Consider the following 26,097-nt stretch of genomic DNA (forward strand, 5'->3'; position numbering starts at 1 on the left):
TACTTCATACCTCCTAGGGTGCTTTATTTAATGTACAAGATTCCCTGTGAGTTCGTGAAGATGCCTGGCCTCTGCTGCCTCCTCCCACTCTGACAAAGTTTACAAGTGAGTGAAAATGGCCAAGGCGGTCAACGACAATCCAAAATGTGATTGCTCCTAGGAAAAAAAAAAATCTCTTTGATGAGGCACGCTCTCTCTCTTGCCAAGAACCACCACTCTACGTGGTTACGTCAACAAGGTTTTAGTGGGGCTGCAGCCTTGTCCGTATTAATTTCATCAGCCCCAGCTGCCCTCGAAGTTGCCAACACAATTTTTCTGGCCGATGCCAAAGTCTTAGGGAGGGTGGCAGGGATGATCGTTGACCCGATCCAAAGAGCCTCGCACATGATTGGAGCCAAAATGCTACAGCCACACAGGAGGCCGTGAGAGTCCAGTGATGGGTAGAAAACTCCTCCTGGTGACAGATGGCTTGAAATCTCCCGTAAGCACGCTAACCAAGCAGCTCTTTTGTCTTTGCTGCCAACAGCTTCTCCATTTCGGCTACTGTGTCCTCTGCCATTTGCTGGATCTGCAGCAGGTTGAGAGCACAAGGGGGAGAAAAGTGTGTGAATGCAGGCAACTTTTTTAAAAAAATAAAAACATTACGGACGTCCAAGGAAGCTGAATGTTTGTAAGTTCAGTAAGTAAGGACTCAGCTATACAGCTGCAAATAAAACATTTTGACTGTGTTGTAAAGTGCAACACACAAAAGGGACACTAGATGGCGACAGTGAGCTATGGCAAATTCAATATAGTTTTCAAAACTTTTTTTTTTTTTTAAGCATTTTCACAGCGTTTTTATATGTGTGTAGATTTCACCTAAGTGGTTTTTTTTTTAATGTCGCACACAGTTAAAACTATGGAACTCACTCCCACAGGAGCAGTGATGGGCCACCAAGTTGGATGGCTTGAAAAGAGGGTTAGACAAATTCATAGAGGAGAGGTTCTCACAGTGAGGAACAAGCAAGCAGGATTCAAGCGCTGAAGCAGAACTCTCCCCTCCTGAGTTCTCCCTGACAGGATGGCTTTTGATGTGGGAGCAGGTCTGGATGCGTTCCAGGGTTAAATATAATAGCTAATAATAATAATAATAATAATAATAATAATAATAATATAGTACAGTGGTACCTCGGGTTAAGAACTTAATTCGTTCTGGAGGTCCGTTCTTAACCTGAAACTGTTCTTAACCTGAGGTACCACTTTAGCTAATGGGGCCTCCTGCTGCTGCCGTGCCGCCACCGCACGATTTCTGTTCTCATCCTGAGGTAAAGTTCTTAACCCGAGGTACTATTTCTGGGTTAGTGGAGTCTGTAACCTGAAGCGTCTGTAACCTGGAGCGTCTGAAACCTGAAGTGTCTGTAACCTGCAGCATCTGTAACCCAAGGTACTACTGTAGTAGAAAATGGCCCATCAACCAACTAGTACCTGTTTCTCTATCAACCGGATGGTATCCTCTGACGTGGAGCTTTTGGCCTTCCTGGTCTGGCTGATGGCCTCGGCGCGAACTCTCCGCAGGGACTCCTTCGCTCTGTTTGTCAGCTGCTTTCCCACAGTAACCAGGTTCTCTCTGTGCTCACGGGTGACCCTAGTCAAACAGTAAGCAAAGGGTGTCTTTGACCTCAGCTGCTCATGCACTCACAACCTCACCCACTGGATTTCTGCGATGTATTCCATGTGCAGCTATCCTCGGGGCTTTCCCGGAGGCTGCATCTGGTACAGAACATGGCGGCTCGGTGGATTGTGGGGGCAATTCTCATTTCATTTATTGGTTTATTAAATTACCATACCACCCTTCATCTTGAGGATCACAGGATGGTTTGCAATACAGAAACACATTGACATAGTAACAAACAGAAACTATAACACCTCCCCACCCACAGTTTTAAAGGCCATAGATTGTTTAACTAACCAAAAGCCTGGGAGAAGAGGAATGTTTCTGCATGGCCCCAAAATATGTAACATCCCACAAGCAGGGGGCCACCACAGAAAAGGCCTGTTCCTGTGTTGCCACCCTCCAGAAATTCCCATGCAGGAGGCACACAAAGGACCTCAGGTGATAATCACAGGGTCCAAGTTGGTCCATATGGGGTAAGGCGGTGCTCGAGGCATCGCAGTCCTTGCTTGCAGGATTTGTACTGGCTGACAATTTGCTACTAGGCCAAGTTCAAGGTGTTGGTACTAAACATATAAGTTCCTATACAGCTCAGGACCAGGTTATCTGAGAGACTGCTTACCCCTTATGGACCTAGGACATCACTGCAGTCTCCTTCAAGTTCCAAAGACCTCAGCAGCCAACTCTGCAGTAACTTGGAGCAGGGCTTTTAGTGTGGCTGCCCCTGCCTTGTGGAATCGCGTACCTGTTGCGATGCAACAGGCACCTGCTATGTGCACTTTCAAATCCTCAGCTGGATCGATGGGTCTTTACCATGAGTGTCCTCTTACATCTAGGGTTTTTGTCTTGTGTTTTGAATGTATTTGTTGGTTCTGTGTTTTAAATCCTTTCAAGTATCTTACGTGTAATCTGCTGTGGGATGGTGGTTTAGAAGGCAATTAATAAATTGCAACGATAAGATTAAGTGTAATATAAAAAGGAAATGTCAGGAAAACCACTCTCAGTAAATGTGTGGGCGAATTGCTACAAGGCAACTGCAGCAGGGGATTAGAAAGGTTTCTGAATGTTTACGCAGATGCAAATCTGGTTGGCCCTGAAAACGGGGTGGGGGAGAAAGCCTTGAGTGATAGGGAAAATCATGCTTAGGAGATATGGGAGTTTTATGGGAGAGGTGGAGACAAGAACAACAGGTGAGGAAGAGCAAGGTTCCTCACATGGCAGGTTTTGCGAAGCTGAGACCCTCCAGATGTTCCGAGCAATTTCTATGCTTCCCTGCACTTGCTGGGGCTGATGGAAGCTGTAGCACCAAACACATGGAGGGCACTGGCTGCTTTATTTTATTCATTTAAAGCATAAAATGTATACATCACAAGTTTGTTTTAAAAACAAAAAACAAACCAACCCAGAGCAGCTTACAGGGAAAATAAAACAATAAAATTCTCAGTAAAAATTCTTTAAAACTTTCAGAAGGTGAAACCAACATTGAACTAAAAACTTAAAACATATGACAGCATTCTACATGTCTGGGCAGGCAGGCACTGAAAGGAGCAAAGGCACCTGCCTGGTTTCAATAGGCAGGGAGTTCCACAGTATGTGTGCCACAAGATATCAATTTCTTTCAATGACTTTGGGTGGGTGCTCAGCAAGTTCTAGGGGGAAAAGCCCTGGTTACACCCTGCAATTGGGGACAGGAAATGGGGCAACAGAGGGAGAAGTGTGGCCTTGCGACAAAGGAGGAGATGTGAGAGTAACATTGGAACCTGCCTTCCTTCCTTCCCGCTCCTCCTGGGTCTCTTCCCTCCTCCTGTGTAATTCAAACCAGGGGATGATCTGGGAGTGTGTTAATAATCAGGCTGCTGTGCACCCAGTCGAAATCCTCAGCAATTAGGAGGATAATAGCAGCCTCCTTCAGGATTGCATGGGGGGGGGGGAGTTGAGGGGAGGGGAGAACCGGGCAGGGAGAAGAGAAAGGAAGAAGAGAGCAGGAGGAGCTGCAGAAACCAGAGCAGGATCTTATCGGCCAAAGCAAAAAATGCTGGTGCTCAGCCACACTCTGCCATGAGCGCTTGGCTGCGCTAATTTCAGGATGATCTCTCCTGGTGTTGCCTGCACCCGGGGTGTGGGCAGAGAAGCTGATGGGGGCTCCAGCTGTCCTTACCCCCCAACCTCAGGCCATGCTGGCTGGTGCTGAGAATAGCTGGGAGCTCAGGTCCCTCAGCCCTTGGCTACATGCCTGTGAAACTGCTACGGTGAGCTTCCCTGAAGGCCTTTGCTGCGGAGCCAGAACCCAAAAGCTGGATTTCCTACCACGTGCAGGGAAATGGAAGATCCAAGGCGAGTGGGGAGGTTGCTTTTATTAAGGGTTCTTTGGGGACTTTGGGCTGCATCCCTGCTAAGTTCTACTCAGGAGTCACCCTTGTAGTGGGAATTATACTATATGCTTTGATAGACAGCCTAAGAGATGTAAAAGAGGGTGTGAAAGGGTATTGTTAAGATAGGCGACTCTGCTTACTCAGACCGCATGAAGAATGTGTCAATTACTCCTGTGCAGGAAAAGACTCAGCCCTGAGCTGACCTGTTCTTCTCACCAAATCCGGCATCCAGCTCTGGTGACGCAGGCATGCGTTTGCCCTGAGAAAGGGACATAATTTCTACGCATGTATAAAGCTAAGGGGAGGGGATCCCCCTATGTAAGCCTGTGTAATCTGTAGGGCTGGGGGCTCCACTTTTGTGAGTCCCCCGGGGCCAAGTAAAGTTGCTTGAAACATCACAATGTAGACCAGTATGAAGTAAGCAGCACATAAGCGGCGCACAAAACACTACCAAACCATTCTACATTCTAAATCTTATATTAATAATCCAAAAATTAAGAGAACAAGGTACAAGATCTACTACAGAAGCCACAAACAGAAAACTCATTCAAATTGTGTCCAAAAGCAAGATTCGGTCTTTAAAGTTCCTTTAGCCAGGCTCCTGTAGATATCAACAAAGGTAAGTTTGATCAAACGAAGTGTCGCTGATGTTACATCACAATGGCATGGTTATTGAAGAAATTAATAAGATTAATGTACTCAAGTTAGCCACGGTCATCAAGTACAATGGTTCTACGCAGAGTAGGACTAACACCGTATGATATGCTTAATCTAATACCCAACATTATCCCGTCTGGTCACCTTCTCCAAGGCCATCAAAGACTACCCTCTTGATACTATCCATGGGAAATTTGGAGACTGAAATTTGGACCAGAGCCAAGACCCCTGTTGCCCAGCAGTCAGTTTCCAAAGTGGACAGCTCCAGCATGGCTCTCCTTTGCTATTTGCCCATAGATTCTTATTTTTAAGGCAGACTGTTCTGCAAACATAAGTTCCACTAAGTCACTTCTTCATGCAGCACGTAGTTCAAACTATGAAACTCCCTCCTATGGCCACCGACCTAGATGACTTTAAATGAAGATTACACAAATTAATGGAGGATAAGACTTAGATGGCTCTGCTCTGCCTCCATGACTGGAGAACTGTGAGAACAGGAGGCTGGGCTAGGTGGGGCCCCTTCGGTCTGATCCAGCAGGGCTATTCTTAGGTCCTTAGTTACTGTCTATCACCCACTAATCTATTGCTCATGAATCAAATCTAATCCTTTAAAAAGACTGCTTTTTGGACTCTGTAAGATTTCGTCTGTAAATAGCACCCATTGCACTGTTCATTGTGCTATGCTATTGAACAGAACCTAAGTTAAATTACATTGATGATGCTGGAATTATTAAGTGTGTTTCAGAGGGCAGTTTTCTTTTCAGTCTGGAAGCTACTGCCAATCGCCATTCTTTGACGCTGTTCTAGTTATGTTGTATGCAGCCCAGGGCTCCAATTTGGAAGGAGTGGTGGTACAATTTGGAAGGAGTGGTGGTACAGAAACCAAATAAATACATAAACAACCAGCTTTTATGGGCAAGTTTTTGGTGAAACTTATAGGACATGGGTGGCACTGTGGGTTAAACCCACGGCGGGAAGGTAAACAGTGTTTCTGTGCGCTGCTCTGGTTCGCCAGAAGCAGCTTAGTCATGCTGGCCACATGACCCGGAAGCTGCACGCCAGCTCCCTCAGCCAATAAAGCGAGATGAGCGCTGCAACCCCAGAGTCGGCCACGACTGGACCTAATGGTCAGGGGTCCCTTTACCTTTACTTTTGGTGAAACAAGGTGATGGAGTGGGTTGGGAGGAAAAGCATCTCTCCATCATACATTTTCAAACCTCATCACTGCTGTCATTGGTCAGTTCAGAAGCGAAGCCAGCTCGGTGGGCGCCAGCTGTACAAGGAACTGGGAAAGGACCACAATGTGTCCTGGACAACAAAGTAAGAGGCAGACTCCCTTGAGGAAGGGGATTCACAGAGACCACCTTGCCCAAAGGCATGCTGAAATCTGGAGCTGGCAGCAATCTCCCTGTCTGGGTGCCGCTGCTGAGAAAGGCCTCTCTCCAGTCGCTTGGGCTGCAAGTGGTAGTGTGAGGAACCCAGAGAACCTCAACACAGAGGGAGGTTTACATGATAGAAAACACTCCTTCAGCTAATCCCCTCAACTCCATAAAAGAAATCCAGGGTGCAAAGCTAGGGTTGCCCAGGAACGCCAGCCAGTGCTATCGCGTTCCCCCACTGGGGTCGCCAAATCAAGAGAGACGGCTGCTGTGGTTGCTTACATAGGAACAGGCACGCGAATGATCAGGCCATCTGCTTCCGGGTTCAGGTTCATTCCGCTCTCTCGGATCGCCTTGATAGCTGCAGCTGCGCTCTGCAAAAAAAACAAAAACGAAAAAACCACCCTGAGATAAAAAAGGCGGAGGGAATTAGCAAATAATTATTACCAAATGCCGGAGCTCTCCATCAATGGAAGCAATCCATCTTGACAGAACATGGAAACATTTAGTTCGCTTACCAGCAAAACCAGGAAGTTACAACAGCGCAAGCCCCTTTGATCAAAACTGGATTGCAAACTGCAGCCCCTCCCTCATCCCCAGTATAGAGGTATCAGTGAAGTGGCTGTGGGGGGAGGGCAAAGGGGGGGGGGGGTCAGCAGCTAAGAAAGGGAGGAAGAAAACCAAAAGTGGAAAACCAAAACCATTTTGATGGTTTGAGGCAATACAGATTTTTTTTTTTTTTTAAGGTGAATTCCCAAGGGGATGCTGGTGGAAGGAGACTCTGGACTTTGCAAGACATAGGCCAAAAGCAGATGAAAGATTCCAGGGTCTGACTCTGCGTGCCAAAGATCTCATGCAGCAGGAGCTTAGAGGCAAGAGTTAAATCATTTTAACTCGTTCCACATTGCAACCATAGGCAAGTGTGAAAATAACAGGGATTAGCACAAGGCCTGTTTTTCACAGCTGTGGATTTTCAGGCAGGATCTGAAAGCTGCCAGCCCCATCGGCAGCCAGAGCTGGGAGGCAGGCAGGGATGAGACAAGGCACACAGCCCTTTTGACAGGCAATGTGGAGGGGGCGGCTTTGGCCTTTCGGGGGGCTATTTTTTAAATAGATGCACACACACTGTGCTGTGCCCAGGCAGTCTACATGCTGAACTTCAAAATCTGTATTCTACACCCTGCATAATTTGTGCAAAAGGAAGAAACCTGTCTAAATTATTATCCTCCCCCCACCAACTTTTATTTGTTTTCATTTATTTTTACAAGCAACAGTCAATATCGAACAGAAATCCACCACCAGGGCTGGGTGAAAGCTGGTTTTCAACATTGTGATATATCACTAGCTAAACATCATGATATACTGATAGCTCCATTCTTATTTCAGACATCATGATCTATGCAGAGGCAGTGGCTGGTTTCATGGTTTTTCTTGTACGGGATTTTTGCATAGCAAACACACACACACAATTTGCAATATATTGCCAGGTCAAAAATTATGAAACCAATTTAACAATATGGACTTCAAACAGGTTTTGGATGCTATATTGATATATTGCCCAACCCTACCCACCACCAGAAGCACCAATAGTCTATTTAATTACCTTGAACTTCTGAGCCATTTCAGTTTTTAAACAAAGGTATAATTCCACAAGTTGCCAAAAGCCTGTGACTGTTCTATTGATGTTGCAAATGTAATAAAATGATGCCAGGTTGACTGAAAAGCAGTGGGATTTTTTGTCTGTTCTACTCTCTCAGACATGGGTTTTCAGTTTGCTCATTCTCTTTTAAAAAAGCAACCCACCTCTCCTGCCTGCATAATTTATTCTGGTTTCATTAGTCAAGGGAAAAGCACTGAAGTCAAACCTGGTCACTGGAAATCCTGTTCACCCCATATGGCTCCACAGTTTTTGCAGTAACCACCTAGACAAATGAAGCTGCCTTATGCACGGTCAAATCGTGGCTCCATGAAGCCCTCTCCTCCAGTCTTTTCCAGCGAGTCTTTGGACTACAACTCGCACCAGCCCCTGCCAGCATTACTCACTCTTGGAGGGAAAACAGATAAAAGGACAAAAGAAGGGGTGATGGGAAGAAATAGGGTCCCTGCTGAATCCACAGCATGCTTTAGGGTCATGGAGGATGGGGGCCTTGACTCCTGCACTGCAGGGGGGTGGACTAGATCGACTTTTGGGTCCCTTCCTACTCTACAAGCCTATGGTTCTCTGACCCTAGGGAACAGGAAAGCTTACAAAATTACAGAGATGCTCCAATGCTGACAAGGCAGTTCATATGTTTTTCATTGTTGTCAAAGCATGGCACCAAAAGAAGGCTCTGCCCACAAGGAGCTTACAACTCTAAATGTCAACAGTGTGGGAAAGGCAAGATGAATAATATCAGCTGCGATGGCCGTTATACTTAAGCCTTCATTTCAGCTAAGGGTGAGAACATAGGAAGCTGCCTTATGCTGAATCAGGCCATGGGTCCATCTAACTCAGTACTGTCTACACTGACTGGCAGCAATGGCTCTTCTGGGCTTCAGGCAAGGAACTCTCCCAGTCCTACCTGGGTATGCTGGGATTGTTCCTGGCCCCTTCAGCTCCTGGGGTCACCTGGTGAATTCACAGCTACCTTAGTTTAGTCTCCTTTCTGGCTCATGCAGTTCTTAATCACTCCAAGAGCCAACCATGCAGAAGACCATCAAGGGTTGTCCACGTACCTCTGGAAAGCTGCTCATGTTGACAAGGATGAGCTGCGGGGATTTCAGGGAGATCTGCCCAAGCTGGCTTAATGGAAACTTCCCATCCTTGGTTGCAACAGTGATGTGGTCCAGAGCCCCTGGAACAAGAGGGACATTCACGCCAAAGCCATGCCAGCATCTGGGTGCTGGTGGAAGCAAAGACAGCGTGGAAACAGCCCAAACGTCATGCAGTTCCATCCTTGGGGTGGTCAACCTTTTCCACTGCAAGGGCTATGCGATGTGAATGGGTGGGTGGAGAGACAGGCAAAAGGGAGCAGGGAAATTATTTGACTCCTCCCTTTGAACAGCAGGCTGCATTCCCACCATGTGAAAGTCAGGGGGTTTGTACTCTTACACGTACATATACATATACACACACGTCCACCCAGGGAAGCAGGAGGCATTATCACAGTTCTGTCTCCAAAGCTGGAGGTCTCCTGGACTAAGCTATCTAAAGGCCAACACACACAATGTTTCTATGGCCTTTTCAGTGTTTTGCTGCATGGCTTTATGCTTTTGTTGCTGTAAATGGCTTTGATGATTTTCAAACGTTAGAGCAGTATGCAAATATATTTATAAATAAACGAACAGTAGCAGAACAGCAGAACAGTGTGATGAAGGCAACCAAAGCCCAACACTTGTCCAAAAAAGGTCCCCACCCCTGAACTGAGGAGGGGGTGGTTCCGATGGAGACAGTGTTTTCTGACTAGCTACTTTCTACACTCCAATGTCCGACTACCAGCTCCCTCTCATTTTATTCCATTTTTATATGCGAGGTAGGCTACTGTTCTTCCCTACCTTGCTAAAAGAGACCAGCGGCTAAGTAACTAATTTACACGAATGCCAACGTTTTAACCAATTAACCACTCTAAAATGTTAAGTGGATCTAAGGGATGTGTACAACTAAAGTCTTTTCAGAGCAGTCCCACTGAAACGAATGGACGAAAGTAAAGCCATGCTGTTTGACATCACTGGATCCACACTGTGTACGACTAATGCTAGATAGAACCCCGCCTGCTGAATGACCGGTTATTCACTTTTTATAAAGACAAATGGTCAGGCAACCAACAGCTCTTTTCACTAGCAATAGCCCAACTTCTTTTTAGGCAGGGCCCCACACAGAATGACAACTCAATATTGCAATTTCAGACACTTCCCTTCTGACCCTTTGTTAATCTGCTTTTTTGATTCTTGCTCCAGAATGCTTCCAGCCAGCCAGACAAACTTAATTAAGGAAGGACGGACAGGGTGTGTATATTTATAAATATGAAGTATATTTATTTACTTCATTTATATACCCCCCTTTCCCCCCAAAGGACCTCAAAGTGGCTTACATGGTGCTCCCCTCCTCATTTAACCCCCACAGCAACACTGTGAGGTAAGCTATGCCAAGAAGCAGTGACTGGCACAAAGTCACTTCACAGCCAAGTGAGAGGATTTGAACCCTTGTCTCTCCCAGGTTCTAGTCTGAAACTCTAACCACTGCACCACCACTGGTTCTCTGGAAATGTTTAAATGGAAATGCTGGAACAGAAAAACCAAAACATTAAACTGAGCAGGAAGAGCTACTGTTCAAGAAGATTCACGTTAACACAGCCAAAGCAGGATGTGTGACTGCGCACGTGTGCCAATTTTTGTGGCAGCTTGTCCAACGTTTTACAGTACAATGCTAATGTCTACTCAGAATCAATTCTCCTTGTATTTAGTGCAGGGGTCGGCAACTTAAGGCCCATGGGCCACAAGCGGCCCATGGGGGTCATTTAACCAGCCCATGGACCCCTGCCGCCCGCTTGGTCGGCTCCCTTGCGCCGCGCTAAACCGGCGCAGAGCAGAGCAGGGACCGCCTTCCGTGATGCTGGCCAGCTTCCTGCAGCCAATGGGAAGCTGCACATGCCTCTTCCGTGCCAAAAATAGCTTTTGCACGTGTGCATGTGCACACAGCGTCTGCAAGGCAGCCCACTGCAGCGTCCACAGGGCTGTGAACCAGCCCAAGCCACAAAAACTTTGCTGACCCCGATTTAGTGAGACTTGCACTCATGTGAATGTGCACTGGACTGCACACTTTGCCCAAGTCTTGTGCTCGCACTCAACTGCTGTCACTAATTTTTTTCTATAATTCAGCCAAGCTCTTCTTATGAAACGGCAACTCCATCAAATCAGTGAGGCGAGGATTGCTCTCGCGGCCTGCAAACATTGGTGCTTACCAATATAAGTTCGTAGGAAGGGGATCCCCGTCCTTCACTACAGAAGAACCCTGTTTTAAGCCAAAGGTGCCAGTCCATCAAGATAAGTCTGGTCCTCCCCACATCTTGAGGGCAATTTCCAAGAGGCTAATTTAGTGGCAATTGCCCCTTTCCTGCCACACTGGTAGCTGACAATTCTCCTCGTCATCACATCTGCAAATGGTTCGCTTAGATGCTTCTGACATCTCCCACTCTGCAATGACTGCCTGCAGGAAGCTATTAGCAGGAAGGGATGCTTCCTGGTCAAGCTCAGGGCAAGCAAAGCATTTTTGTTAAGAATTGCAGGGCAGCCATCAATTATTGTGTCTGGAGAAGAGCTCTGGAGATGTTGGGGTGGCAATGTAGGGAAGCTGGGGGCTGCTGCTTCAGAGCAGGTGCTGCAAACCTGCGGGAGTGACTTACCTAGCGAGGTGCGGATGCTCAAGTTTTTGTTGAAATCCTCCTGCAGGGTTTTGACCACAGAACGCATTTTCTCATTCACCTCATCCAAGCCAATGATCTCCTCAACAAGAGAGGTGTTGATGTTCACACGTGCCCCGCCTTTCCCTTTAGCTGGAGAAGCACAAGCAATGCTGTTTATTTATTCAGAGAAGTGGTTCTCAAACTTTTTGCCTCTGGGCCACACTTTCAGAATGAAAATTTGCTTGCACCACAGTGAATTTTATATTGGTAAGAAATGCATTGGAAAACAAAAAGAAACAACTCCTAGCAGTGCTTGATTTATAACATGGAACACAACTACTTTATAATATGATTGTGGAACATACAAGAAGTATAAAACAATGCAGCTACATAAGAACATAAATCATTCCCAAAATATAAATAAGCACCTTGCATATGTATCTGAAGTGTGTATACAAACTCACAGTGAGGTGTAACTTGGCTTTTGCCGGGTAATCTCATTTATATTAGACAAAGACCAAACAAAATCTTGTCTCCTCATCAATACAAAGAAGCCTTTCTTTTTTCTAACCTTTCATACAGTGGTACCTCGGGTTATATACACTTCAGGTTACATACGCTTCAGGTTACAGACTCCACTAACCCAGAAATAATACCTCGGGTTAAGAACTTCGCTTCAGGATGAGAACATAAATTGTGCTCTGGCGGTGCGGAGGCAGCAGGAGGCCCCATTAGCTAAAGTGGTGCTTCAGGTTAAGAACAGTTTCAGGTTAAGAATGGACCTCCAGAATGAATTAAGTACTTAACCCGAGGTACCACTTTGTCAGCGTTGAAAATCCCTGTTCACAACAATATGTCATGGAGATCTGTAGAAGAATAGCCAAGGCTCTTTAAGAGAGGCGTGGATACTGATTTTGGTTGTAACTCTCTCCCCGCCCCCCATTTCTGTACTATACCTCAGGTTAAGTACGTAATTCGTTCTGGAGGTCCATTCTTAACCTGAAACTGTTCTTAACCTGAAGCAAAGTTCTTAACCTGAGGTACTATTTCTGGGTTAGCGGAGTATGTAACCTGAAGCGTATGTAACCCAAGGTACCACTATACTATACTATACTATACTATACTATACTATACTATACTATACTATACTATACCGGAATGTTTAAATGTTTCTTTGATTGTCCTTGAATCTTGCCATCACACTTGCCATCCTCTCCTGCCACACCCTTTGAGAACTACAGATTTAGAGTATTTGCAACCAGTTCTTCAGCCAAAAAAAAAAAGCCCCAAAGTGGCTTAAATACCATCAGTTAAAACAAGACATTCCCTGCCCCTGCATTCTTACATTCTAAAAAAGATGAAAGGGATAGGGAAGTGGGTGGGAGGCAGGAATCTCAGGCACCATTTCTTATAAAGAGCAGCTGACAAGAGTTCAGGGGCAGGTGCCCTGTGGAGCTGGGCCTCCAGCAAAGCTGATGAAATGAACCTTCTGCTTCCCATCTCTCCCGCTGAGGCAGCCTGACAGAATAGCCAGAGGACACTTGAGGCGGAGGAGGCAGCCCTGGTTAGCCCCTACTACTACCATGCGAAAAGAGTTTCCTAACGGAAGAGCCAGCAGGAGCATAGCTGTGTTTTTATAAAGCCCCTATTTGTTTCATTGGCGCTTGTGCAAGCAAACATTCCTGATGAGTAGCAAACCCTCGGTTGCACAGAATTCTTCAGTCAGCATGAGAAAAGAGTGCACTTAAAGCAAGGGTGGGGATCTGTGTCTCTCTGGGCACTGCTGGAACACCGGTTCCCATCATCTGTGCCCGCTGGCTGTGCTGCTGGGAGCGGCACCTGGAGAGCCACACACTCTCCACCTCTGGTTCACAAAACACAAGGACTGCCTTGTGAGCTCAGACCAAGGGACCACCTAGCTCAGCTTCCTAACACCGACCAAGCCCTTGCTTGCAAAGTAAGAAAGATGACATACCAAACCTTAAATAGTCATGATACCATTTTGATCAGCTGTTAAGATTCTTTGTTAACCTCTCTTCATTCTCTAGGGGCATGGCTTCCTCCAATTTATAAAGCTCTAATAACACTAGAATATGGCAATCTATTATACACAAAAATGCAGTGGGAAATGGACCTAGAAGTTCAAATCCCAGTGAAAACTGGATGGCTGTTGAAATCAGTTTCTGCAAAAATCAGGGAATCCTCATTAAAACTCCTGCACAAGTGAGGCGACAGTGATGTGGCTATCCTGAATATCTAAGGAAGCCAATCAAGGATGTGCAGTCAAAGGTACATATTTCCATATGTGGTGGTGTAGTGATATCATCAAACCTTTCTGGAGTGCTGTCTTCAAAGAAATAAGCTTGATATATAGCAAAACAGTTGAAATGTATCCTGCAGTAGCACGACTTGGGCTTACAATCCCATCCTAATTATGACCTCTTAGCCTTTCTATTGACAGCTGTCTATATGGAGGTAGTCAGATGTTGGAAAACTTGCATTGGGCTTAACATCAATACCGTATTTTTTGCCCTATAGGACACACTTTTCCCCCTCCAAAAATGAAGGGGAAATGTGTGCGCGTCCTAAGGGGCGAATGCAGGCTTGCGCTGAAGCCTGGAGAGCGAGGGGGGGTCGGTGCGCACCAACCCCTCTCGCTCTCCAGGCTTCAGGAAGCTATCCGCTAGCCGTGGGAGACGCAGCTCTCCCACGGCTAGCGGAGAGCTTGCCGGCACCCAGAAGCTTGGGGTGCGCTGAGCTCAGCACGCCCCAAGCTTTGGGCTTTGCGCACCGCTCCGCTAGCCATGGGAGAGGCACGCGAAGTCACGCAGCTCTCCCACGGCTAGCGGAGAGCTTGCCGGCCCCCAGAAGATTGGGGTGCGCTGAGCTCAGCACGCCCCAAGCTTCGGGCTTCGCGCAGCTCTACGCTAGCCGTGGGAGAGCTGCGCGACTTTGAGCAGCTCTCCCACGGCTTGTGGATAGCAGCCTGTTCTGGGGGCTGGGGTCGGGGGAAGCTTGGGCTTCCCCCGCTCCAGCCCCGCACCTGGGGGGGGAATTTTTTTTTTCTTTATCCCCCCCCCCAGAAAAAACTAGGTGCGTCCTATGGGCCAGTGCGTCCTATGGGGCGAAAAATACGGTACTTGGTATACCAGAGTATGGTCAACAGCATTGGCTGATAAATGACAAAGTCAAGTGGCAAAGGGCAAACACAATCCCTGTTCCTTTTATAACATATGGAAGATATTTACTGAATGCATAAATTGTTCAGACTGTGGCAGGAATCCACCCAATACTCTTGGGAAAATGTGGTGTGATGTCTTGGAGTAATCAAATGAAGCTTTATTACACAGCATGACAAAAGTCTGTAATTTTATCAGGATATTATTTGTTGTTTACTGTTGTAACAATTGTTTTCTCAAAATGTCTGTTCTTTACCATAAAAGATGAATAAAAACATTATTTACCTGTCTTAGCTATACATTATTTACCTGTCTTAGCTATACATTACCTGTCTTAGCTATACATTTTTTACAAATTGCACGTGTTTTTCCATGAACATGTCAATATTACAACGTATCTGTTTTTTAATATGTTTTAAGTCCCTTGGAAACTTCTCTGCAAAAAAGCGACAGGCCTAATAAAAAATAACAATAACTGATCAATCAATAACACAACTGCTTCAATCCTGCCACAACTCCCATTGAGTAGGGAGTAGTGGGACCTCCCACCCACTCTCAAGGCACCAGGATGGGGTGATCGGTAGAAAACGCATAATTGGGGAAAGTTCAGGTCCACAGACTCCCTTTCTCACCTTTGGCTTTCTTGGTAGCGAGGTGCCTGGCCTGCACCATCTGAGGGTGGGCCCAGTTATCCAGGCAGCCATGCAGCAAAAGGCCCCTCAGAGGGGCCTGCAGGGATGGCTTTGCAGTCCCCAAAGTGGAGTAACGCAGCAGGGGAGGCAACTGCCAGAGGCATCTCAGAGGCCCAGCCATGATGTCCTGTTGAAAGCTGCCTGGAAAGAACCATTAATTCTTGAAAAGGCAAGTAAATAATAGGTGAAGCGGGTTTTCATTCAGTTACACCATTGTTTAATGAGTGTGCTGGGCTGGTTGCTTTTCTGTGCTGGATATTTCAGAGTTGCTGGGTGTTTAAAATTGTGTTTTTTTTCTGCTGGCATTGTACAGATGCCCCAAGATGAACAACTAGGAACCAATCTGTGGGCGAGGTGGAAGCAAGGAACAAGACATAAATAACCTTGATCCCATCTTCCACTACCACCTATCACCTTCCTACAGCTATGTCTCTCCTTCTCCCCTTCCAGTAGCGTACCATGGGAGGCCACTGGGTGGTTGCTCCGGGCACAAAGTTGCAAGGGGCAGAAAATTTCAACACCTGGTGCTGCCGCAATACAGCTGCATGCTTCCGTCACTGGGGTCCACTGAAAACGGCTTCTCCATGTGAACCAGGAAGTGACCTCTCCGGTCAATGAAATGACTGCAATCTCCTGGGTGATGCAGACACCGTGAAGCAGTTAAATGTGCGTGCGTACTCTGCCTATTTCCCTTCTACCAACCCCCAACTCTGCATGGCTACAGGCGCCGGCAATCCACGGTACGCCACTGCCTCCTTCCCCAAAATCCTCCCATATTATGCGGACAACAAAAGTCCACCAACAAAATCTACCACAACCACTTATCCCAGATGGCATCTGACAGAAATGAGAACAGTGTTACTCAAGTCCACAGAAGCCACCTGGCCACTGTCACACTAGAGCACACCTGCTCTCTGCCATGTCTCACACCCACCAGGGGCCAGCCTCCTGCCAGTTACAGACTCTCACTCTGAAGGTACCTGAAGACATTTTCATATGAAACAGTTCACACAGGCACTACACACTATCCAATCTCCTGCAGAATTGGGGTTGAGGTGAATAGAATGGCTCAGCTGCGCAGGGATAGCCTGCTCACTGGGGCAAGATAATAATACACTTGGCCCAACTGCACTGGGTACCAATTAGTCTCCAGGTCCAATTCAAAGTGCTGGTTTTAGTCTATAAAGCCTTAAATAGCTCAGGACTGCAATATCTCAAGGACCACCTCTCTCCATATAAATGGACCCAGACCCTGCAATCATAATCTGAGGCCCTTCTTCGTGTGCTCCCTCCATGAGAGGTCCAGAGGGGGGAAATACAAGAACAGGCCTTCTCTGCAGTCGCTCCCCATTTGTGGAATGCTCTCCTCAGGGAGACTCGCCTGGCACCTTCATTATACATCTTTTGGCGCCAGGCGAAGGTGTTTCGCTGCAACCAGGCCTTGGACTGATTAACATTCCATATCCTTTTAAATGTGTCTCTCTGTTTGAGAGGGGATTGTTGGTTTGTTCTTGTACTTGTTTTTATCATGTACTTTCTGGTTTTATTTTGTATTTTGTATCTTAATACTGTGAGATACTGTGAGATGGGCAGTATGCTAATTTAATAAATAATAACATAATAATAATAATAGGAGGGAATAATAGGAGCCCTTGGGGCTCCAAAAGGGATGAGGTCCTTTGGAGTCACCCCTTCTGTGGTGATCGTGGCAGTGATGGGCTTTTATGACCCTGACATAGCCAGGAGCATAGCTGTCAACCTTCCCTTTTTTTGTGGGAAATTCCCTTATTCCAGCGCCGTTTCCCGCTGCTATCCCGGATTGTTAGCTATCCCGTAGACTGTTCCTGGGACAGGTGAGGCTGCTGATCACTTATTTTTGAGGCTGCTGATCCCTTATTTTCAAATCTGAAAGTTGACAGCTATGGCCAGGAGCTATGAGTCAGTCAAGGGTCCCAATCCCAAGGTCCCACCTCCATAGGAGGACCCCAACCCCTGCCCTCCTAAGCCCCGCCTCCCCAAACAAGACCCACCCACCAGCCCCGCCCCAGAGCCTATCAGCCCCGCCCTTCCAATAAGCCCCGCCCCACATACCGCAAACAGAAGCCCCGCCCCCTTCCTTAGTCAGTATACGATGTCAGCCAAGCCCTGCCCCTTCCCGCAGGCCCCGCCCGCCGCCGCAGGCCCCGCTTTCGGCGCATTCCCTTCGGGCCGCCTCCCTTTCCCAAGCCTACGCTTCGCTCCTCCGCCGCCGCTCCGCCAACCCGCGAGTCTCCTCGTCGGAGGTGTGAATGGAAGTGAGCGGCAACGCCGGCGCGGGTCGATGACGTCGGGCCCTCCCCCGCCCACTCTCGCGCGCGCCGATGACGTCGACGGAGCGTCGTGACGTTTCTCGGCGCGGACCGGTGACGCCGCAGCCGGAGCGCGCGGGGAGCGGAGAGGAAGAGAGTCGCGCTGAGGGGATGCCGGTGAGTGTGACGCCGAGGGGGCCGCGCCCGTCGTGTCAGGGCGTGTCAGCACTCTGCACATGCCCAGAGGGTGACCCTGTCGCTTTTTTTAACCGGCCCTTCCGCCGAAGACCTCAGGCGGCGCGCGGGGCCTCCCTCGTCACCCGCACAACAACCCAGCGAGGTAGGCTAGGCCGGCAGCGAGGGAGCTGGGCGGCGGGCGCCTCGCGGAGACACAGGCAGAGACAAGCACAAAAGAACCGAAGATAAAGTGTATAAAAAGGAGACACCCCGGAGCGCCCGTGGCCCCCCCCCCCACGCCCTTGCAGCCTCTCTCAGCTGAAAGACAAGGCTGGGAAGCGGCCTTCTAGTCACCTGGCCAGGCCGCTTCTCAGTGTTGCTGGCACTGACTGGCAGCAGCCCTTCAAGGGAGGGAGAGAATGCTTGACTCTTCGCTTTGAGACCAGCCTCCCCTTTTAAAGAGTTCGGCCTATCTCTCTCTCTCTCTCTTGCTTTTCATTTCCTCAGATGGTCAAAGTCCAGCTGTAATTAAGATTAAAATCTTCCTTGGAGGTTTTTAAGCAGAAGTTGGATGGCCATCAGTCACATATGATCTAGTTGAGATTCCTGCATTGCAGGGGGTTCGACTGGATGACCCTTAGGGGTCCCTTCCAACTCTACAGTCCATGCAACCGCTGTGATCCATAGTAATCACCTTTGCCCTCCCCCAGTTAGGGCCAGCTCTCCCATTAGGAAAGGTGAGGCAACTGCCTTGAGTGGCAGGATCTACAGGAGCAGCAGATCTGACCTCCAGGACACACATCACATGTAGATCTTCATTTCCAATGATAATCTTCACTCCCTACCCCCTGTTCCTGGTGTAGAGTTCCAGTCCCTCTGACAAGGAGAGTGCAGGTGCCAAAATAGCTTGGACCAGCCCTGCCGCTTTTCACATTTCTTTACCCTGGTGTTTCCTGAGGTTGTCTGTTTTTAAATGTAAGCTCCCTTGAAGCTTTTCCTTGGGCTGGCTCCATGTCTGAAGGGGCCTTGGGTGCAAGTGTCCTTTGGCATAATAATAATAATAATAATAATTTATTATTTATTCCCCGCCCATCTGGCTGGGCTTCCCCAGCCACTCTGGGCAGCTTCCAACAAAATATTAAAATACAGTAATGCATCAAACATTAAAAGCTTCCCTAAACAGGGCTGCTTTCAGATGTCTTCTAAAAGTCTGGTTGTTGTTCTCTGATGGGTGGGCGTTCCACAGGGCGGGTGCCACTACCAAGAAGGCCCTCTGCCTGGTTCCCTGTAACTTGGCTTCTCGCAGTGAGGGAACCGCCAGAAGGCCCTCGGCGCTGGATCTCAGTGTCCGGGTAGATCAATGGGGGTGGAGACGCTCCTTCAGGTATACTGGACCAAGGCCGTTTATTCCTTGGTTGCCACACTTTTAATTTCTCACAGTGCTTCAGAATGACAGCAGGCCACTCACATTGTGGAAATTTAAAAATGTCACTACATCTAGCTACCTGGTGCTGCTAAGACTGCTTTGTGACGTGAGTAGGGCAGGAATATGAGGCCCAAGGCTGGCATCCATGTCGGGTCTTGCTAGATCCTGGCAAGCTATGTATGTATGTATTTATTTCATGAAATTTGCATACCACTTGATTGTTTAAAAAACCATCAAAGCGGTTTACAAAAAGAGAAAACAAGAAAATCGTGAAAAATTTGCAACCACAATTCAAAACATACCGAAGTTAAAATACTTAAATAGATTAAAATTACCTAAAGCTAGAGGCCCTGGCAACAAGGATGGCAGGTGCTGTTGCCAGCTCTGGTTTTGCCTGCTGCTATGTAAATTTAAGGCCTTTCATTCTCCACCTTTTCAGTCTCTGACAACTTCCAGGGTGGCGTACAAAACAATTCTTAAAGGATAACTGTGCATAATTAACAAATAATAATAATGAATAACAGAAGAGCACAGATAAAATCAATGTGGTCTCCCCAATCTAACAATGCAAGTAACAGATATACTTAAGTAAAGGATTTACCTGATGTTAAACAGACATTTCTTTCTTTATTTGAGTTTTTTATTTTTAAAAAATATCATGTTACGGAGCATTAGACCGCAGCAGCAGGCAAGCTGCTCCAGGGGGAGTGTTTCACAGATGGCTCCCCACAACTAAGAAGACCCTTCTCTAGCTGGTTGGTTGGTGTCTGTTGCATGTCTATAGGGAGAGGCACCCAGTGATGGGACTCAAGGACAACCTGGGCATTTGAGTAGATTTGTGTGGGCGTAGGCAATAATTTTTATTTTTTAAAAAATAAATTTTATCACTGAAACCTAAGAAAGAAAACAATACTAGCAAGTCATAATACACTAACACAAAGGAAAGGAAAACAAATAGATAATCCTTTTCAGTGAAATCTTCTACATGTCTGCTTAGAAAAATGTCCTGGTAAACAGAATGGATCTTACTCCCAGGTTAAGTGTGGATAGGAGTGTATAGCCTTTGTTACCTGGATGTAAACTACAGGTGCCTTTAAAGTGGGAATGAGCAACCTATGGCTCTCCAGATGTTTTTTGACTTCTGATCCCGTCAGCTCTAGTAGCAATGATGGCAATTGCAGTTCAATGACATCAGGAGGGCTTTATGCAGGCTTTAAAGATCAGCATACCAGCACTGTGTACAATAACAGTCTGCTGTATCATCATAACTATCATCAGCATCATTATCCCCAAATTGCTGTTACTAGGAAGTGGTGGTGCTATGGTTTAGAGCAGGGTTTCCCAAACTTGGGTCCAGCTGTTTTTGGGCTATAACCCCTATCACCCCTAGCTAGCCGCACAAGTGGTCAGGGATGATGGGAATTGTAGTTCAAAAACATATGGAGACCCAGGTTTGCAGTCATGTTTCCCGGGGCTAGATCTTGTCATAGGGAGCAGATTCAGAAGTGAAGCTCTAAATATCAGCAAGAGATCAAAACTGAGCAGGATTTTTCTCATGATGCTGATAATCTTGCTGGGTGTACAACATCTTCCTTTTTCAATTTCACCCCACCAACCGCACTCTCCTCGTTGTCTCTCCACCTCCCCAGGTGCGGATGGCGACCGCAGTGCCTCCCATGCAGAGCCTGCGCTTGGAGAATGCGTCTATCCTGTCCGAAGGGGCGCTGCAGGATGGACATCGCTTGTGGATTGGAAACCTCGACCCCAAGATTACAGAGTGAGTGAGGGGCAAGGAAGGGAGGGGCTTGGGATTTAGCTCTTGAGTGGCAGGAAAAGAAGGGGGTTCTCCAAAGAAAATAAGAAAACAAACCATCATTTCTGTTTTGCTACTATTTGAACTCAGCTTCTGCTATCATTTAATTTTCTGTTTAATTCCTGTCCACTGTGCCAATTTTACCTACATCTTTGTTATCCCAGTGGCTGAGTCTAGGGGATTATCATCATCATCATCATCATTACAGTTAATTTATTTGTTGTTTAGTTGTTTAGTTGTGTCTGACTCTTCGAGACCCCATGGACGCCATGCTAGGCACTCCTGTCTTCCACTGCCTCCTGCAGTTTGGTCAAATTCATGTTAGTAGCTTCGAGAACACTGTCCCACCATCTCATCCTCTGTCGTCCCCTTCTCCTTGTGCCCTCCATCTTTCCCAACAACAGGGTCTTTTCCAGGGAGTCTTCTCTTCTCATGAGGCGGCCAAAGTATTGGAGCCTCAGCTTCAGGATCTGTTCTTCCAGTGAGCATTTGGGGCTGATTTTCTTCAGAATGGATAGGTTTGATCTTCTTGCAGTCCATGGGACTCTCAAGAGTCTCCTCCAGCACCATAATTAATTTATTAGTTGTCTTCTAAACTGCCATCTCAAGGCAAGTTACACAAAATAATTAAAAGCAGTTTAAAAACACAAAACCAACAAGACTAAAATACTAACGTTGGTGGTAAACACCCATTCATCCAGCTGGGAAAACCGGTCGAAACAAAAATGTCTCCAGCTGTTTCCAGAAAGTGTGCACCTGTTGTATCTTGAGCAGGAGTGCTATTCTACAGCACAGGGGAGCTACTAAAAAAGCCCTGCTCCAAGTTACTGTGGAGCGGGCGTCTGAGATCTTTGGAATTTGCAGGAGAGACTCTTCCATGGACTGGTGTGAACTATTGGGTGCATATGCGATAAGTCAGTCTGTTGAGTAACTTGGTCCTGAGCTGTATAGGGACTTGCATGCTAGTACCAAAACCTTCAACTTGGCCCAGCAGTAAATTGGCAGCCAGTGCAAATCCTGAGTGCAAGGTGTTATATGCTGGCCGTCGTTTGCTCCCACAATCAACCTAGCCGCCATGCTCTGCACCAGCTGCAGCGTCCAGACCAACGCCCAAGTGTAGCCTCACATAGAGCACATCTCAGTAATCCAGCCATAAGGTTAGCAGTGCATGGACAACTGAGATCCAGCTAACTTGATCCAGGAATGGCTGTAACTGCCTTACCAAGTGTAGTTGGGTCAACCTTTGTGCCTGTGGCGAGGCCTGGTGGCTGACAGTGCCTTGAGAGAAACTCCATTGGCCCAAGCCCCTTCGGGCTTCCTCCGAGCTGCTTCTCTAATAATCGCAGCTGTGTGCACACCCCAGTCCCGTTTCTGGTGGCGGCGAACGTTTTTAAGTGTGTGCATTTGACATTCCCTTGGCCTCCAAATGATTAGCGCGTTTAAATTGCGTGCTAACACATTTGAGCAAGTTGAAGTGGGGCAATTAAACGCTGAGGGAGGAGAGCTTGATTGCTCAGAGGGATATTAGATGTGCCGGGCCAGGGGTTCTGGTGGCCGTCTTTCCTCTCCCCACCCCACCCCCGCAACACACTTTACAAAACAATCTCCAATTTATGCATTCCAAGTAGCTGTTCTTGTTTTATCGCCCGGATATTGTGGGCCTCTCAGCTGTGGAAGCAATTTTTGCCCGGCTTCTTGTGTTTCGGGAAGTGCCTTGAGGTTTTTGTTCCAAGTGCCGTTCCTTTCAGCCCGGCAGCACTCATAATCGTACCTCTAAGTGGAGTCCATCATTAACGTAATGCCCTCTTCAGGCGACTCATTCAGCGCTGCACTGGCTGGCCTCTTCTCAGTTTTTGCATTAATTACCATTTTTTGCCCAGTGTTTATATTTCTGTGGCTTCTTGGGGGTGAGTAATTGTGAGCACTGCTCAATTGACAGGCTGCCTGGGCCTTTTGGGGAAGGGCCTGTTTGGAAAGTTGGGGGTGGGAATTAAAGGCCCAGGAGGTGTGCAAGGAGAAAAGTACATGTTAGGCCTGGTTGACCTGCCCCTTAGGGATTTCAGATTCTCTACCTGGCCAAACAGAGGCATTCCTGGTTTTTGTTGGGGAGGGGGGTTTGCATATACCTTACAAGACAGGGAACATCCAAGACAGTTTTCTTTCCCTGAAAATTCTGACCCCAGCATCTAGGAAATGAAGTTCATTTGCCTGACTTTGTAAAGTCTGACATTTTGAAGCTTCTGTAGATCTGGAGCTACAGAGTTAGTGGCGTTGAGTGAATTGTTAAGGGAGCTTGGACTTAGAAAACGTGGGGTGCTTAGCTTCAAACCTTGCCTTTGTCAGGTACTTGTTGACCCTTGTGGACATCCAGAAAATGCCCTCCCACTAGAACATAAGAAGAACCTGGCTCCTGGATTAGAACAAAGGTCCATCTAATACCTGCTCTTTGCAGCCAAACAAAATCCATCACAGGGTCTGCTATTGTCATCCGGCCATTAGTATTTAGATGTAGACTGCCTCTGAACAAAGAGGTTCCATTTAGCCTTTATGATTACCAGCCACTGATAAACTTCTCTATGAATTCATAATTTCCTTTTCCAAAGTTGCCTGTGTGTGTGTTTCCTATCTCCAGACATGCCAGTGCTCCTTCAGCAGCAAAACCTGCTCACATGTTGAAAGCAAACTCCTAAGAGGAAACACTAAGAGCAGTTTTTCTCAACCTTGGGTCCCCAGATGTTGTTGGACTGCAACTCCTATCATCCCTGACCACTGGTCCTGCTAGCTAGGGATGATGGGAACTGTAGTCCAACAACAGCTGGGGACCAAGGCTGAGAAACATTGATTTAGAGCCTATCTTCCCCCTTTTAAAAAAGCTTTATGCGGCCAGGTGGGTAGTGTTTACCGTCAGCATCCTTCGGGGGTCAAGAGGCCAGTTGGCTAACCCCCAGCTGGATCATGCCCTTCCAGCCATGATGATCCCCCGACCTCTGGTGCGATGCAAATCAGCAACTCAGACTTCAATGCCTTAGCACAGTATATCAGCAGAGCATACTGCACAAACAGAAGAGGTGTGAAGCTTGTGGAAACATACTAACAAGCTACAGATTTATTAAGCATAAATCAGGACAAAAGAAACATGTCGTCTCTTTTTCCACCTCCTCAGAGAGAGAGAGTCAAAAGCAAAAGCTATACACAACAGAAGTTCCCAACAAACTGTGCTGGAATGTAAACAGACATGTGATATTTAACAATCTCACACATCTGTAACTTAAGGTTGAATTTTCCAACATGGGAGGAGCAGTCAAATATCCCTCCCTCCAACCTGCCCCCCATAGCAATATAATTCTAGGAATCCCTTCTGTATTCTGAGTGCAGTTGTCCAACTGTGGGCTGGTGCTTCATCTGTTTCCAACCCATAAAATGTGGATACCAGCAAGCTAGCTCACAAGGTTGTTGTCAGGGCAGGGAACAATTAAATCATTCCGCTTGATCAAAGTTCCACAGAAGGTGGGTGGATGGCAATGGGTTATTTTAGAACGGGTTGGCCCTTCAGCAATTCACATAAGCTCAGCCTTGTAGCCTTTGATGTTTGTATGACTCTGAATAATGTTTTTGAAATCCAATTTAGTCAAAGAGCCTGGGTCAAACTTTCATAGGGCACAGTTGTCCTGCTTAGCCGAATGTAATGGTTTAACATTGCTTGTTTAATTCCTTTGGAATTATTATTATATTTATTTACACCCCACTTTTGTCCCAGACATCCAACTCTGATTAAAAACAACACATATAAAATACAAGAAGCTATTAAAAAAAATAGTTAAAAACAATTTAATAGAATTAAAACAATATAAAGGCATATATATTGAAATGCAGATAGTAAAAACAGCGCTTTCTGTAAAAAACAGTAAGTCCCCAAAAGTCTATCAGGATAAAACCGTCGTCATCTGCCAGTGGAAGGTCAAGGAGAGAGCCAGTCTAGCTTCTCTAGAGAGGGAGTTCCAAAGTCTGGGAGCTGCTGCCACTGAGAAGACTGTCTCCTGCATCCCCACCAAGAATGCCTGTGAGGGTGCTGAGATGGAAAGAATGGCCTCCCCACAAGATATCTGAGCCCGGCTTTGTTTGTGTGTAGGAATATGGTCTTTCAGATAGCCTGGGCCTTTACAGGTCATAACCAGAACTTTGAACTGTGTCCAGAAACAGACTGGTAGCCAGTGGAGTTGTTATAACAAGGGAGTCATATGCTTCTATAATTTGGCTCCTATTTAAAGCATACTGTATGGATGTACCTTGGAAGTTGAACAGTATCCATTCCAGAAGTCCGTTTGACTTCCAGAACCAAAGCGCAGCCAATTGGAAGCCGCGGAAGCCCCCCTTGGACGTTCGGCTTCCGAAAATAGTTTGCAAACTGGAACAGTCACTTCCGGGTTTGCAGCGTTCAGGACCCAAAATGTTTGGGAACTAAGCTGTTCCAAAATGAAGGTACGGCTGTATTTCCATTTTAAAGATAAAGGTAAAGGACCCCTGACGGTTAAGTCCAGTCGTGAACGACTCGGGGGTTGTGGCGCTCATCTCGCTTTACTGGCCAAGGGAGCTGATGTTTGTCCGCAGACAGTTTTTCCAGGTCATATGGCCAGCATGACTAAGCTGCTTCTGGTGAAACCAGAGCAGCACACAGAAATGCCGTTTACCTTCCCACCGGAGCAGTACCTATTTATCTACTTGCACTTTGACGTGCTTCCGAACTGCTAGGTTGGCAGGAGCAGGGACCAGACAACGGGAGCTCACCCCGTTGTGGGGATTTGAACCACCGACCTTCCGATTGGCAAGCCCTAGGCTCAGTAGTTTAGACCACAGCACCACCCGCGTCCCTATTTCCATTTTACAAGTGGGGAATAGCAGAGGGTGAGGGGAGAGAGGAGGAGGAACTTTGGACAGCTAGACTCCATTGCATTTTTGGCTGAAACGGCACCAAAACCACAGTCTGGAGTGGGATGTTAGTTGCTATTCCTAGCCGGCTTCTGTCCAGTATTCTAAATATTTGTTTCAGTTCCTAAGTTCTAAGTAAGGCCTGCCACCCCCTTT

The 26,097-nt window shown here is 47.0% G+C and overlaps 2 protein-coding genes across 3 annotated transcripts in view; one reads left to right on the top strand and one right to left on the bottom strand.

Moving 5' to 3' along the window:
• MRRF (mitochondrial ribosome recycling factor) lies at positions 1–17,644 on the bottom strand. The gene is made up of 7 exons (XM_080991017.1): positions 17,543–17,644; positions 15,252–15,448; positions 11,441–11,590; positions 8,775–8,893; positions 6,342–6,433; positions 1,465–1,624; positions 1–568 (listed from the first exon to the last, which is right to left on the bottom strand). The coding sequence occupies exons 2-7, from the start codon at positions 15,430–15,432 to the stop codon at positions 491–493; spliced, it is 780 nt and encodes a 259-aa protein (XP_080847143.1). The 5' UTR covers positions 15,433–15,448; positions 17,543–17,644; the 3' UTR covers positions 1–490.
• Positions 17,623–26,097, top strand: part of RBM18 (RNA binding motif protein 18) — a 16,498-nt gene continuing 8,023 nt past the window's right edge. The window contains exons 1-2 of one of the 2 annotated variants that reach the window (XM_080991020.1): positions 17,623–17,776; positions 20,852–20,979. In XM_080991020.1, the coding sequence (XP_080847146.1) occupies positions 17,672–17,776; positions 20,852–20,979 (233 nt within the window). In that variant the 5' untranslated portion in view covers positions 17,623–17,671. The other variant, XM_080991021.1, reaches the window with a different exon arrangement.

This window comes from Podarcis pityusensis (assembly GCF_964106645.2).
Source record: "Podarcis pityusensis genome assembly, chromosome: Z".
NCBI lineage: Eukaryota > Metazoa > Chordata > Lepidosauria > Squamata > Lacertidae > Podarcis > Podarcis pityusensis.

Bases quoted from the DNA above. Each gene is read 5' to 3' on its own strand.
- MRRF (XM_080991017.1), bottom strand. From the start codon at position 15,432: ATGGCTGGGCCTCTGAGATGCCTCTGGCAGTTGCCTCCCCTGCTGCGT. The intron at 11,591-15,251 runs GTGAGAAAGGGA...GTGCTTCTCCAG, and splicing joins CGCTACCAAGAAAGCCAAAG to CTAAAGGGAAAGGCGGGGCA. The intron at 8,894-11,440 runs GTAAGTCACTCC...CTCTTGTTCCAG, and splicing joins GAGCATCCGCACCTCGCTAG to GGGCTCTGGACCACATCACT.